Source organism: Typopeltis vanoorti, chromosome 3 (assembly GCF_054136105.1).
Source record: "Typopeltis vanoorti isolate ZY-2024b chromosome 3, IOZ_Tvanoo_1.0, whole genome shotgun sequence".
NCBI classification, from domain to species: domain Eukaryota; kingdom Metazoa; phylum Arthropoda; class Arachnida; order Uropygi; family Thelyphonidae; genus Typopeltis; species Typopeltis vanoorti.
In genome coordinates this window covers 62986334-63000983 of record NC_143551.1, presented here as the reverse complement: position 1 = coordinate 63000983, position 14650 = coordinate 62986334, and the positions used below count along the sequence as shown (strand labels likewise).

Sequence of the window (14650 nt, the reverse complement as noted above, 5' to 3'; positions counted from 1 at the left end):
TATTTTATTTATTGCTGCTAACAGTTCATTTGCATGAATATCCTCACTTTGATCTTCTATTTTGCTTGCATGTCTTGCTCTTAGGGTTCTATTTCTTCCATGTCCTGCATCTTCCAATAATTCTTGGAAGTACTGTTTCTATCTTTCCATGATGTCTTCGGAATTTGTAGTAACTTTCCATTCTTATTTTTGATAAACTTTATGGGGCATTCTTTCTCTGACCTCATTCTTCTTGAAACATTATAGAAGAGTTTTTGGTTTCCTTTAAAATTTTGTTCTAAAGTATTATTATTATTATTATATGACACCTCCAGGGAGTCCAAAGACTCATCGAGGGAGAGTGTGCCAACAGCATTGAACTATTTACTCATTCCAACTACTTGCTTAACTGTTTGCTGAGCCATTAGTAGCAGAGGCTTTATCAATCGACCAACCTTTGCTGGCAAAGTATGTCCAAAGTCCTCCCAGCATTTTCTTTTCTCTTCTTTCACTAAGATTTTAACTTTGTTTCTTTGGTTGTTGTATAGTTCTCTATCAACCTGCAGCTTTGATGTTATATATCTCTTCCACAATTGCTTTTTCTTTTTAATTTCTTCTTTTAGTTCTTCAGTCCATCAGGGTGTTTTATATTTCTTCTGTTTCTTATTTAATGATACACCACAAATTTCTTTGCTTGTTTCTAGAAGAAGTGTTTTGAACCTGTACCATAAGCTTTCTACATCTTGGTCTTCATATATCTCTTTTTCTACTTCATTTATCTTCTCTTCTATTTTACTTTTATACTCAATGGCTGTTTCTTCTTTCTTTAGTTTGTAGTTCTTTATCTTAACATTTATTTCCTTGCTACTTTTTCTACATTTTTCAACTTCTATTTTATGGATTGTTTCCAATACTAATAAGTAGTGGTCACTGCCTATTTCAGGACCTCTATAGACTCTTGTGTTTTTTGTATACTTTCAGTACAATCTGCTTACGATTGTACTTTCAGTACAATCTGCATAGTCAATTATAGATTTTTCATTTCTGCTGGGCCCTTCCCTGGTAAACTTATGGATTTCTTTATGCTTGAACATAGTATTTGCTATTACTAAATTATTTATAAGGCAAAGATTTATTATTCTTTCTCCATTATTATTCTGGGTTATTTCTCCTTGTGATCCCAAAACTTGTTTCGTTTCCTCATCTACTTAATTTTCTACCTGGCCATTAAGGTCTCCTAGTAGTATGATATGCCCCTGAACTTCTTCAATTGTTTTTGTAAGAGTTCAAAGAATTCATCTTTAATTTCTTTATTAGTATTATCATTTGGGCCCTATGCAACAATTACAGTGAATACTTGGTTATCTGATTTAAAATCTATAGTGATTGTCAACAACCTTTCATTTATTAGTTCTATATTTAGTAATATATTCTTTGAAATCTGGTTTAATTATGCAAGCTACCCCTTGTTTTCCCCATTCTCTTGGGTTTATTTACCCCCTGAATAGAAAAGTATATATCCATCTTTCATTTTCTGGCAACCTGACCTTTCTTTTTTGTTTCTGTGACTGCAAGCAGATACAATCTCGATTTTTTTAAATTCATCTATTAATTCGTTTTTTTTTCCATGTAGACTTTTAATGTTCCATATCTCATGTACCTTTTTTCCTCGCTTTGTCATTGACCATTTAGGCAGTTCGGCTATCTCTTTGTTATTTCTTTTAAGGTTGGTCGATTGGTAGAGCCTCTGCTACTAATGGCTCACTTGAAAAGTTAAGCAAGTTTGAACGAGGTTAGTAGTTGGAAGGGGACAATCGTTCGATGCTGTTGGCACACTCTCCCTTGATGAGTCTTTGGACTCCCTGGAGGTGTCACATAATAATAATAATAATATTATATACCATAAAGAAGTTCCAAGTAGTCGCAAATATATCTCAATTTGAACCCATGTTTATTTATGTATTATTTTAGCTGGCCTGGTTGGCTGAGTAGTCAGTGTATCCACTCTCCAGCCAAAAGGCTGTGGGTTTGAATCCTGCCGTGGGCATGGATGTTTGTGATTGTCTGTGAAAATACTAGTGATGATGGTAGTTGGGCGGTAGATGGTGCTGGTGTAGCTAATGATGGTAGTTGGGGGATTGAGCAGTGGAGACAGAGTTGTAGAGTGCCCTCCCTCCATGAGTCATCAAACTCCATGAGGTGTTATGTAATGATAATAATGGGTGAAATTTTAAGGTGTGTAGGGGATTAGCCCTCAGCACCCGAGTCTGGTGGTGGGGCTGCCACCTTCGAGCCCCCAGACCGACCTATGAGAGAAGTGCTATCCTGTTGGTCTGCAGGAGGTATTTTATTTCCCTCCTACCCTTCATAGTAAACTATGATGAGCATTCCCCGATCTGCCACTAGGGGATGTGTCCGATGGGGGGGTTACAGGTGTCCCTACACCGGCAATGTTTTTAAATTTAAATTTTATTTAAAATATTTTAATTTCACTTACATTACTACAATAGTTTCACTGTTCGTTATTTTCACTCATGAAAATGAAAAGGCACTGCTAAGAAATGTTAAAAATTTACTTTATGAGCTTTATGAAATTTTGCTGCCCTGGGCAAATGCCCAGTTTGTCCATGCACCAGCCCTGGTCATAGCATTAGAGGATCTGATTGTGACTGAAATACAAACAGTCCCCCCCCCCCCCCCAGAAGTATTCCTATTCATTATGTGGAAGTATCGAAACAAAGAATTTATGTGGAATTATAAGAAAGATGACTAGCATGGACTTAGAAACTAGCTTGCAGCAGCACAACTGCATGAGGAATATAAGGCTCAGGCTAGAAAAGTGACTAGTATTGTAAGGAGAGAAAAATTAGAATATGAGAGGAAACTGACACTATAATCCAAGGAGAATCCCAAGGAATTTTTTTTTACTATGTGGTAAGTAGGAGGAAATATTGATAGTGGACATATTACTTTGCTGGGTGGAGATTAGAACTGGGTGATCAATACAGATGACATAGTTGAGATATTTAATATGATCACTTTATTAGAGTGTTCCATCCTGGTACTACAGACTATTCCTAGAAGGATAATGACTGATGAAGTGTTAAATGAAGAGGATGTATTACAAATACTGAATATGATAAATGTCAATAAGGCAGGGAGACTAGATGCAATTTCACCACATGTTTTAAGGGAATGTGCTGTGGAACTGACTGTGGCATTAAATTGGCTGTTTAATGAAAGTCTTGCAATGGGGCAGGTTCCTGGAGAGTGGAAGAAGGGAAAGATAGTACCATTGCATAAGAGTGATAGTAGAATGGAGGTATCAAATTATAGGCCTGTTTGTATTTCTTCTGTAGTTCAGATTTTAGAGAAATTGGTAAGAAGTCGTATACAGAATTGAACAAATGATGGTAAAATTATTTATGCAGGCCAGCATGGATTTGTTAAAGGCCACTTTTGTTTTAGTAATCTGGTTACCTTTTACAATAGAGTAACATGAGCAGTGAATGATGATAAGCCATATACTTTCATTTTTTCAGATTTTTCCAAGGCATTTGACAGGGTCCTACATGACAAGTTGATTTTTAATTTGCATCATATGGTTTGGATAGCAGGTTAGTGGACTGGATTGGTGATTGGCTCTTCCACAGATATCAGAGAGTTATATATATGGGAGCACAGTATCCATAAGTAGGAAGGTTACAAGTGGAGTTCCAAAGGGTCAGTCCAGGGAACGTTACTGTTTAATGATATTGTTATAGGACTACAGAAGATGTTCAGTTGTTTGCAGATGATGTGAAGCTTGATTATTAGCAAGTAATAGTACTGATGTTTTGGCTCTTCAAGAGGATTTGAATAAGATGGAAAGGTGGGCAAATGAATGAGGATATCAGTTTAATGCAACTAAATGTAAGGTTTTAAAATTTAGGATCCAAAGATGAGATGCTGCATACTCACTTGGTGGAGATATACTGAAAGAAGTGGGGAAAGCAAGGGATCTTGGGGTGATTGTGGATAGAGATTTGAAGTTCTGAGGACATATTGCAAATGTTGTGAGCACATTTCAGAGAATTGTGGCAATGTTGAGAACATTGATTACGAGAGATAAAAGTGTACTGGTCCCATTATATGAAGCTTTGATTAGACCACATCTGGATTTCTGTGCTCAGATCTAGCCACTGAGATTTGAAGTAACCTTGGAAAGGGTGCAGATACAAATATGATATCAGGACTATACAATGTTGATTATGAAGATAGACTGAGGGCATGTAGACTGCAGAGTTTGGAGGCAGAGGTGGGGGGGGGGAATATGATCGAGACATTTAAGCTGTTGAAGGATTATTATCATTAACACTGAGCAGATTATTCGTATGGTAGAATGAGGGAAAGGAGAAAGGACAAGGGGCCATCCCTGGAACTTGCAAAAGAATGTGGTGAGTAAAAGGGTAAGAAGTAAATTTTTTGCATGGAGAATGATGGAGCATGGAATACATTGCCTGAGAGGGCAGTGAACATGCAGACTATGGATGAGTTTAAGGAGTGGTAAGACAGATTTTGTGTTGGTTAGTGCTGACCTCCCACAATGAGTCTTGTGACTCTATGGGGGGGGGGTAAGGAAAATATAAAAAAATAATAATAATCTTTTAAATAACCTTAGTTTTAAATTATGTGTTCCCACTAGCATAATTTCTGTCATTTTCCTTCAGATCACTTTATTTAAATCACATCTCCTATTATAAATTTTAATGCAGCACATTCTTGCTTGGCCATGGGTGTGTGTTAGATGCAGATTCTACATACAGTCAAGAAAGGAATTGTACTTATTAGAATTCTCCTCCATCATCACCAAAATCCAGCTATTTTCTCTTGAATGATGACTGGAATCATCTATCCCCAGTTTGTTGCTTTAATTTCTGAAATGCTCATCCTTTACTAAATCATCTTTTACTGAATCTATCAATTCTCTATCTCTGCCTTGCAGAAGTCCAACCCCATGTCTAAGTCATTTGCCCATGTGTAAGGAAGAAGTGGCAAGAAGTGGGGACTTTGAGGGCCCTTGAGCAGATACGGTAACATGAAAGTTTTCTTTTGTCTAATCCTGCTTTTTTTTATTTTTTTTTATTTTTTTACACTAGGATGGTTACATTAAACTCACAGAGAACTTTCTGGTATCTTACCAGTTTTCCTTTGTCTAATCCTCCTTCCAACTTTTTTTTTTTCCCACTTGGATTGTTACATCAAACCCTGCAGTGAACCCTGAAAAATTGTTGGCTAATGGGGTTCTGGCACACCCAATTCCATGAAGAGCATCTATTCTGATTAGAAACATACTACTGTATCTGGTATAGCCAATGCGTAGAGAACTGCACTCCAGGATCTCGATAAGAAATATGTTACTAGGACTCTCAACATATTTCAGCATTCAATGGCACTCAAAAAAAAAAAAAGATGAAAGAGCTTAAGAACATTTTATACAAAAACAACATCCACATTGCATGTTTACAAGAAACGAAACTAAATCAAAATCTGACGCTTCAAATCAAAGGCCTATTCAACACTAAGGAAAGGCAGACAGGATCGTTCTAGCAGAGGTCTAGCTATACTCTTATGGACCAAACACATTAAATATAAAGAAATCCTATCAACTACATACAGCAATATAAATAGTAACACAGAGGCTCAAGCAGTTAAGAAATTTCTATCAAAACGCATTATTACAATAGTCAATGCATATCACCCAGATAATACAGATATAAACATAGAACTACTTAAGCAACTTAGTCAAACAATGTCAGATACAAAGATTCTTTTAGGAGATCTAAATGCTAAAAGCCCAAATTGGGGGCTCCCTACAACTAGACTGGAAAGGAGCACAAATAGAGGACATAAATGATGATCTAAACACTTTGAGATCATAAGCAACAAGCAAAATGCATATCTGTCAAAAACAATAATGGGTACAGAATCAGCATTAGACATCACAGCAGTAGATTATGAATCTGCAAATCTTACCCAGTGGAAAATACTAAAGAATGCCATCAGTGATCATAGACCTATTATCACAACCATTAATCTGCAGTTAGACCAAAAACCACAGACAAAGAGATCTTGCAACTTCAGACAAGCAAACTGGCTTAAATACAACACCTATTAGAAACATATTGCACTGGCACACCCACTAGTAAAGAAGTTGATCAGCAACTACCAGAATCAACTAACAACATACAGAGAGCTGCAAAAAATACAATTCCTAGAGGATTCAGGAAAAACATTTGGGTTCCATTTTGGAAAGATCATAATATCAATGCTATGATCACCAAAAGAGATATTATCAATGAATAGTTAAAACAATAATACAGAAGAAAACAGAAAGAAGTTAACAGAATTAACTCAAAAAATTGAAGATGAAATTTCAAACTGCAAACAAAAAAAAGTGGGAAGAATTCTGCAATAGACATCCAAGAAAAGACTCACAACACTGGAATATCATCAGATTATTAAACAACGCAACACTTCTGGATACTGATCACTCTTCAAACACAGTACCCACAGGAATTAATACAGCAACAACAAACAAACAGATGGCAAATATACTAGGCCAAACATTACACTAAAGTAAGCAAACTGAAATACAAAAAAGAAGACCAAAAGTGCAGAAAATTGCAAAACATCTGCTAATACAATCCAGAACCTATCTTTCTGAAGACATCTTTACTTAGGACCTCACAATGACAGAATTAGAAACAGCAATTAGTCAAATTGACCCTGACAAATCCCCTGGAATTGATCTTATCTTTGGACACATGATTAAAACATATGTAACATTTGCATATATAGGCCTAAACCCGAGATACTGAACTGAGATTTACAACTCATATTACAAATATATATAATAAAGCTCTTAAAAAGTTTAATATCATCAAAAGGCAAAGTGGGGTGCAAAACCGAAGACACTCAAAACTACATATATGGCAGTCACACGACCCACTATAGAATATGCCTCATCAGTCTGGGCTTCAGCTTCTACTAGCTCAAAAGAAAAACTTGACAGAGTACAATCAAGAGCAGCAAAAATTATTATAGGTGCAGTCTCGCCCACAAATAATTTAAAAGCTCAACAAGAGTGTGGGCTTCACATACTAGAAGACAGAAGAAACTCTCCACAATTAAATTCACTAACAAAACCAGAGCCAACGACAGGATCACATCTCACTAAGGACTTTTGACGCCTGGACAGGAAAATTAAGACTAAAGAGATCATCTACTTTACAATATGATCATGAAATTAGAAAACAGATTGATTTAGAGTACCTGTCCACTGAAATAAGCAAAGAGCCACTATTTTCCACTATACTAACAAAAAAAAAAACACAATGATTAATCCTAGAACCTTATTCAAAAAAGGATTCACAGCATGAAAATAAAAGAAAAGGACTTGACACTATACATCACTTAAATAATATAAACCATGTCGTTGCCTATACTGATCTGATGAAGCACTCCACCAAGGAGGGGCAGGGTTTTTCTAACTCTACCTGGAGACGAGTAAATGCAAATCATAACCACAGTTTGCAAAATAGCTTCAAATTTCACTTGTGAATTAATAGCCATACAAGCAGCTCTCAAGTTCAATCTCTCTAATCCAGTAATAAATATTACAGAAGAAATAACCATTTACAGTGACTCAAAATCTGCACTTGAGGCATTAAAAGATGGAAAAACAAAACTCACACAGGAAATTCATGAACAACTAATAACTTCAAATTTGAAAAATAAGAACTGTACACTGCAATGGATACCAGATACCAGCTTATGTCAATATTGAAGGCGAGAGAGCAGACAGACTAACCAAAGAAGCAAGATACTTACCTCAAAAATTACACCCATTATCTACTAACTGATGCTAACTCTGTTGCAAAAATAAGATTGGTAAAACAAACTATCAAGAAGAATGAAATCAGCAAAATTAACGATAATAGAGAAATAACGACAATCATCATCAGATTAAGGATGAAACCTTTTAAAGGCATGAAAATTCATCCAGATGGTACTAGAAGCTATGAAATATGCAAGAACTGTCCAGGAGTCTTCAATGTCTAGAAGCCTTCGAAGTCTAGAAGCTCTTCAATGGACTCGACAACAACTACAACATCAATTCTCTAGATCAGTGGTTCTCAACCTTTTTCCACTTGTATACTCCTTTTAAACCAATTTCTATAAATTGTTTTTAAAATAGCTAATGATTGGTAGAAGAGTGGTTTGCGGGAGAGGTTCATAGCCACACCCTCACCAATCATCATTTGCTAATGTCAGCTAGTTTTGAAGTGTCTCCATTAGCGGTGATTCAAACTTAACATTTATTGTTCCATAACTAACATTTTGCATTTTGTTTACTTTACTTATTATTCTGCCATTACTGATTATTTATCGTGTAGTGTCTCCATCAGCAGTGATTCAAACTTAACATTTATTGTTCTATAACCAATTTTGCATTTTTTTTTACTTTACTTGTTTTTCCGCCATTACTGATTATTTTTTGGGTACCCCTGAATGGCCCGGCACGTACCCCCTGGGGGATGGTATGCATACCACTGGTTGGGAACCAATGCTCTAGATAATATGCACTACATGTCCAATGCCCCAAGTAATTTTCTTCAGTTAAACAATTTCCATATTTTAAGTGTTATGCCACCAACTGATCTGAAACTTGAATAACCTTGAATACCCCCCCCCCAAAAAAAAAAACACTCAAGTATACACTTGGTACATTGCACCATTCCAAACTGATTTATTACTACCAGTAGTATTTGCTTTAATTTAGCTATTCATCACTTTCTTCACATTTTATATGGCCTCATGACCTGATATGTGACCATTATCATACACAATCAGACCATCCTGCATTAATTCTATTTCTTCAGAATTAACTGCAACTCTTTTTACTCAGATTTCCTGCACATGTCATGCAAAATAAAAATTACAGGCTATAACCCTAATACAAATGCAATGCTACTTACAATCTAGGCCTACTTTAAGCAGATCCTTCTTTACATAGTAATTTGACATATTTAAACAATTTCTATAATATAATGCATAAACAATAGAAAATTACTAAGCTCAGATACCTGGTTCCTTTCGGTTTCACAACTATCATTTATAATCATGCAGTAAACATGCTCAAATTACTATAGTTGAAATTTTTCCACTTTCAAATAGCTGTGAATTTAGTGGTCAAAAATATCCCATACCCATAGTGGGCTTCAAAATCACAGCATTCAAACCAATTTTAACATATGAGAGCTGGATTGGACATATGAGTCTATATTCAGCCAACTGGCTGAATATAGACATATTTCTCTGAAGGAAGAGTTCACGTATCTGCACACTCTAAAGCATTTGTTTTTAAATGCTTTCACAATATTTAAGTGACAACGTTTAAGAACACTAGGAATAGTTTATTATAATGAAAAGTTTGCTATAGTGACTTTCTTTTTGTACAGCATGATGCCTTGGCTCGGCTTTCTTTGGGACTTTTCAGTAGTGCGTTCTAGTCAACGAGTGAGTTTATGTCATCACAGTGTTTACTGTGGAGGACCTACTGTACTTTAAAAAATAAAGTGAACTTTATTACCATAAGACAGAAAAATGATTAATTTGTTCTGCAATATTCCTGAATAACTTAAGGCAACAAGCAAATAACATTAAATTTGTGGGTTATTTCTTCTAAGAGATGATAGAAAAAAAGTACACAGAATATATGTTGTTTTTTTTTCACTCCAAAAAAGTAAAACACTTGACCAAAGACTAGAGACCACAGATATGAGAGTCCTGAGAAAGATTAGAGGCGTAAACAGATGGCATCAATGGCAATATCATATTAAAAACAAGGATATTAGGAAAGAACTTGACATTGTCAACATCCAGGAATGCATTAGCAGAGCTAATCTCAGGTGGTATGGTCACTTAAACAGAATGGGCGAGGAAAGATTAGCAAAACAAATGTTCTCTGCCAGGTTGGCAGGAAAATGACCCAGAGGAAGACCAAGATATAGGTGGATTGATACAGTACAAAGTGCCTTAGACGATAGAAATATAAGATCTGATGATGTTGGAGTCTTGACAAGTAACAGACTGATTTGGAAAAAAATTGTAGATAGGAAGCTAGTAATGATGTAAATTTTTCATGTAATACTATCATATCCTGTACACCCCTTGAGGGTACATGTCAGGAATTTGATGATAATGATAAATGTGCATTTTGGAGTATAACATTTTATAGTAGCTCTATAGCTGAATATATAATTACCTGAAAAGGTATCTAGCAAGTGTGTTTCAAGTAACAAATCTAGTAAAGCACAGGCCACAACAAACTGTTACTGCTGCCTGCAAGAAAATGTTTCCGTTTTCAATATTATGAATATAAGTAATAACAACTGCGCCTACCTTTAAGATGCAATTGCTGATATATGCTTCTAATATTCTAAGCTGTACATTGTAGTCCAGATATTCATCCCATCCCTATAAAGTTATGCAAATGTTATGTATATAAATACATAATTCATATATTTCATAATATTATAATATATTATTACATATTATATTATTTTTCATAATATTATATTATATATTATTATACATAATTCATAAAATTTTCAAATAACCTGATTAATTTTCCTATAAGTATCCCATAATGTAAAGCACTAAGTTACTAATGCAAGTGATGTGAAGTCATTAGATTCTTTACACGAGTTGCTCCTGAAAATAGTTCAGGTGCAAACTTGTTATTTGTAATAACAAATATATAATTTGTTGGTATCAACCAAGTGGAAAAACTTCCAACATGATGGAGATATGTAGATGATGTCTTTATCAGCTGAAAATATAGTGTTGCTGAGTTGCATGACTTTCTTTTATCTATCAACTCCTACCAACAAAAAACAAAATTCATTTTGTAACTGGAAAATGAAGGAAAAACTACCTTTCCTAGATGTTTTTTTAATTTCCAAAAAAGCCAAAGGAGGCATCTCTCTCTCTCTCTCGCTTAGTGTATACTGCAAGCCCACTCATACAAGTCATTACCTACACTCATCCTCATTGCACCATATATCACAAGAACTAGATACTATACCCATGCACAAAAAAGGGTGATCTCTATCATAAGAGATGAAGAAAATCTGAAGGAAGAATTACCGTCTCTTTCAACTGCTTATGAGCAACAAGCATTCTAAGAAAATCATACAAAAAATACTATGCTCTACTCCTGCTCCACAACAAAATACTGACATTCTCTATAGAACTTCTGTATCCATCCCTTACATTGGTACACTTTAGCTCAAGATTGTTAGACTCCTCAAATCTCATAGCATAAGATAGGCCTTCAAGCTCATTTAACTATACGAAGTTTGCTTTGTTTTCCTAAAACCACAACCCTTTCTACAAACATCCCAGGGTATATAATATTCACTGTTCTCATGGCCTTTCTTACATAGGGCAGACATCTAGAAGTTTGGAAATTAGACAGAAAGAACATATTGGAGACGTTAATAACTACAGAAAAGACAGCTTGGGCCCAGCTTTTCATTTCTCCCTCACACCTCATAACATTGAATGGGATAAGAACTCCATGCCATACACACAGAGGACAATTTCATTGCTTGTAACAAAAGAATCTACTACAGTCATCTGTTCACAAGGCACACTAAATAGCAACCAAGGATTGATCCTGTGTGATAATCAGAAATCACTCATTAGATCTCTCTGCACATCAGACTAACTTTTTAGCCAACTATATTGCACGCATCACTGAACAATAACTAACCTGTGCCAGTTTCCATGTTAACTTATTGTAAAGGTTCCTACATGTTCTGCATTTCAGTAATGTTATAGTTCATGTTAGCTTTTTTACTGTATTTTTGTTTGTCGTGTTTGTTTCTCCTAAGACAGAAGAAGAAACGACATGTATCTGTAGCAAAACTAGTCAGTTTTCATTTTTGTACTGTTATGGCCAAATAAACCCAATGTACACCTTCTGTCCAAAAAGAAACCAAACTTTTGATAGAAAATAAAACACAGGCCAATTATAATTATTCAAATCATTTATTTCAATCAATATACTCTCCCTCAGATTCGATACAGCATTTGGCACGGTCAATTAATTCGTTAAATGAGTTTTTTATATCGGTTTTTGGGATACTGTTGAGGGTCGTGGTTGCTGCCACTTGAACGTTTTCAATGGTGTCGTATCGCTTTCTTTTCATCGGCAAATGAAGTCGGAAAGAGAAAGAGAGAGAAGTCACAGGGTGCTAAATCAGGTGAATACAGCGAGTGATCCAACACACACAAACTTGGTTTTTGCTCAAAAACTGTCTCACAATGTTCGAACGATGAGATGGTGCATTATCGTGCAAAAGTGACCAGCTGCCTGCATCACAATATTCATGCCATACGTGACAAATTCTCACTATCAATCACTTCAAAACTTTCCATTGACTGTTTGGCCAGGCAGAATGAATTCTTTGTGCATAATGCCCTTGGAATTGTAGAAACAAATCAGCATTGTCTTTACTTTTGACTTTTCCAAGTGACTTTTTTTCGGATGCCCCTCTTCTGGTGGTCTTCACTCAGCACTCTGGCGCTTTGTTTCTTGCTCATACTCAAAACACCACATTTCATCACCAGTAATGATCGTTTCAAGGAAGTTTGAGTCCTTATGAGCAGTTTTAATGAGGTCCTTGCAGTGTTCAATTCAATACATTTTTTGGTCGTCAGTCAACTTGTGGGGGAACAAATCGCGAATTCAATTACGAAGGCCCAAACTCTCAGTCAAAATGTTGTGCATAGTTGATTTTGGAATCCCCAATTCATCTTCAATCAATCTCCCAGATGATTTTGGGTTTTCTTTGTTGAAATCACGCACTTTTTGGATGTTAACTTTGCTCACTTCAGTTTTTGGATGGCCCAGCTTTTTGTCATCCTCAAGCATCTCACTACCACTTTGAAATCGCTTAAACCACTTGTAAATGTGAGTATAGGATAAACATTCATCACCGTATGTTTTTTGAAGCATTTGATGCATTTTGATGAAACGCTTACCAAGTTTAACACAAAAGTCAATCGCAGCTCTCTATTTGAAACTCATTTTCTGACTGTTTGTCAAAACACACTGCCACTCTTGGCACTATAACTCGACTTCTAATGAAACAAATGTCATAAACAGTTGACACAACACTAATGAAGGTTGCCGCTTTCGACAACAAAAAAGATACAACATGTGGCGCCACTAGTTTCTTCTATTTCAGACATTAAAAATTTTTTTAATGTCTGAAATAGAAGAACCCACACTATTTCAGACATTAAAAATATATTGTGTTAGGGACCACGAGGTGGCGCCACTTGTTGAGCCAACTCTTCACTGCGTGCCGCTTAATTAGTGATAGTCTTGGGCCAGCTATCTATGATTGGGTACCAGTGGAGATTGAACCACTCAGTTTCCAAAAAGTTAGATAGGGCTAAATGGCCTTGCCTACTCCCTTTACGGGAATAAAAAAAGACGTTAGCTGAGCTGATAGCCATTATTACAAACAACTGACCCCCCCCAAATCTCCTTAACGGTTATACAATCATTTTGAATACTGAAATTGATTTTTACAGAAAACAATAATTTTAAGGAATATCTTTGCTATGAGTGTAATAAAATATTTACCATTAACTTTGTTAATTAAATCAATGAGAATCAAAGTTAAAAAGAATTTCAGACAGCAACACAACATTGCATTCTCACCTGCTCAATTATAACAGCACCGGTTAGTGCACAATTAATAGTTTGAATATGTGAAGCTAGTGAACCACAAACTTTGAATGCCTGCCTCATAAACTTGGCATGTATTTGTCTATTTTTCACTTTCAGAATGCAGAATTTGCGAACTCGATATGCTGATTCACCACACTTAAAAAGAAAAAAAAAAGCATGCTAAAAATTATCTAATGGTATGACATATTTTAAATATACTTAAATTTTGAATTTTTATATTTATCCATAGAATTTCTCATGAATTTGACTCAAGATAAAAATAACTAAATTTAGGAGACCAGAATAACTGCAAGGTTCTCTGACCTGTTTTCCTGTTTGACAGGGCACAAAATGAAGAAGAAAATCCTTGCATTAGGATGAGATAGACTAACTGACTATCGCTGACAGTGAAATTAGTTTATTTTAACCAGAGTAAGGCTACCCTGCTTAATGGAAGGCCAAAGTGGCTTGAAAAGTAAGTAATATGTATGGCATGCTCTCCTAAATTATAATTTTTAGTTAACCCATGATGCTAAATATGTGATGTGCTTACACATCATATCACACAGGATCGAACCTTTGTAGGTATAAGTCACATAAAAAAAATCAAACAATTATAATTAGTAAAAGAAAGAAGGACCTATTGTATTCAATTTTGAATCTGGAAATTTCCTGATAGCATCAAGTTCAAGTAGAGTAATGAAAAAAAAAATTGAAAAAAGAAATTGACAGTGAGACTTATTGGTGCCTGTGGCTTCAGTAGATAATGATCATGAAACCTTAGGCTAGTTAGAAATATGTTATGGAAAAATTTGGAGAAAAGGGAAGGGCTAACAGTAATAGTAAGTACTTGCTATATTTCTTCTGATGACAGAGACT

At 35.4% G+C, this 14650-nt stretch overlaps 1 protein-coding gene and 1 long non-coding RNA gene across 5 annotated transcripts in view; one reads left to right on the top strand and one right to left on the bottom strand.

Moving 5' to 3' along the window:
- Nucleotides 1-14650, bottom strand: part of LOC150108202 (telomerase reverse transcriptase-like) — a 432232-nt gene that overhangs the window by 214273 nt on the left and 203309 nt on the right. For 2 of the 3 annotated variants that reach the window (XM_090390650.1, XM_090390652.1), the window contains exons 22-23: nt 13763-13927; nt 10426-10500 (exon numbers count right to left, since the gene is read on the bottom strand). In XM_090390650.1, coding sequence (XP_090246776.1) covers nt 10426-10500; nt 13763-13927 — 240 coding nt within the window. The remainder of the gene's footprint in view (nt 1-10425; nt 10501-13762; nt 13928-14650) is intronic. The other variant, XM_090390651.1, reaches the window with a different exon arrangement.
- Nucleotides 1-14650, top strand: part of LOC150108203 (uncharacterized) — a 261776-nt gene that overhangs the window by 215574 nt on the left and 31552 nt on the right. For both annotated transcript variants that reach the window (XR_016548123.1, XR_016548122.1), the window contains exon 5: nt 14115-14246. This is a non-coding gene — a long non-coding RNA (uncharacterized LOC150108203). The remainder of the gene's footprint in view (nt 1-14114; nt 14247-14650) is intronic.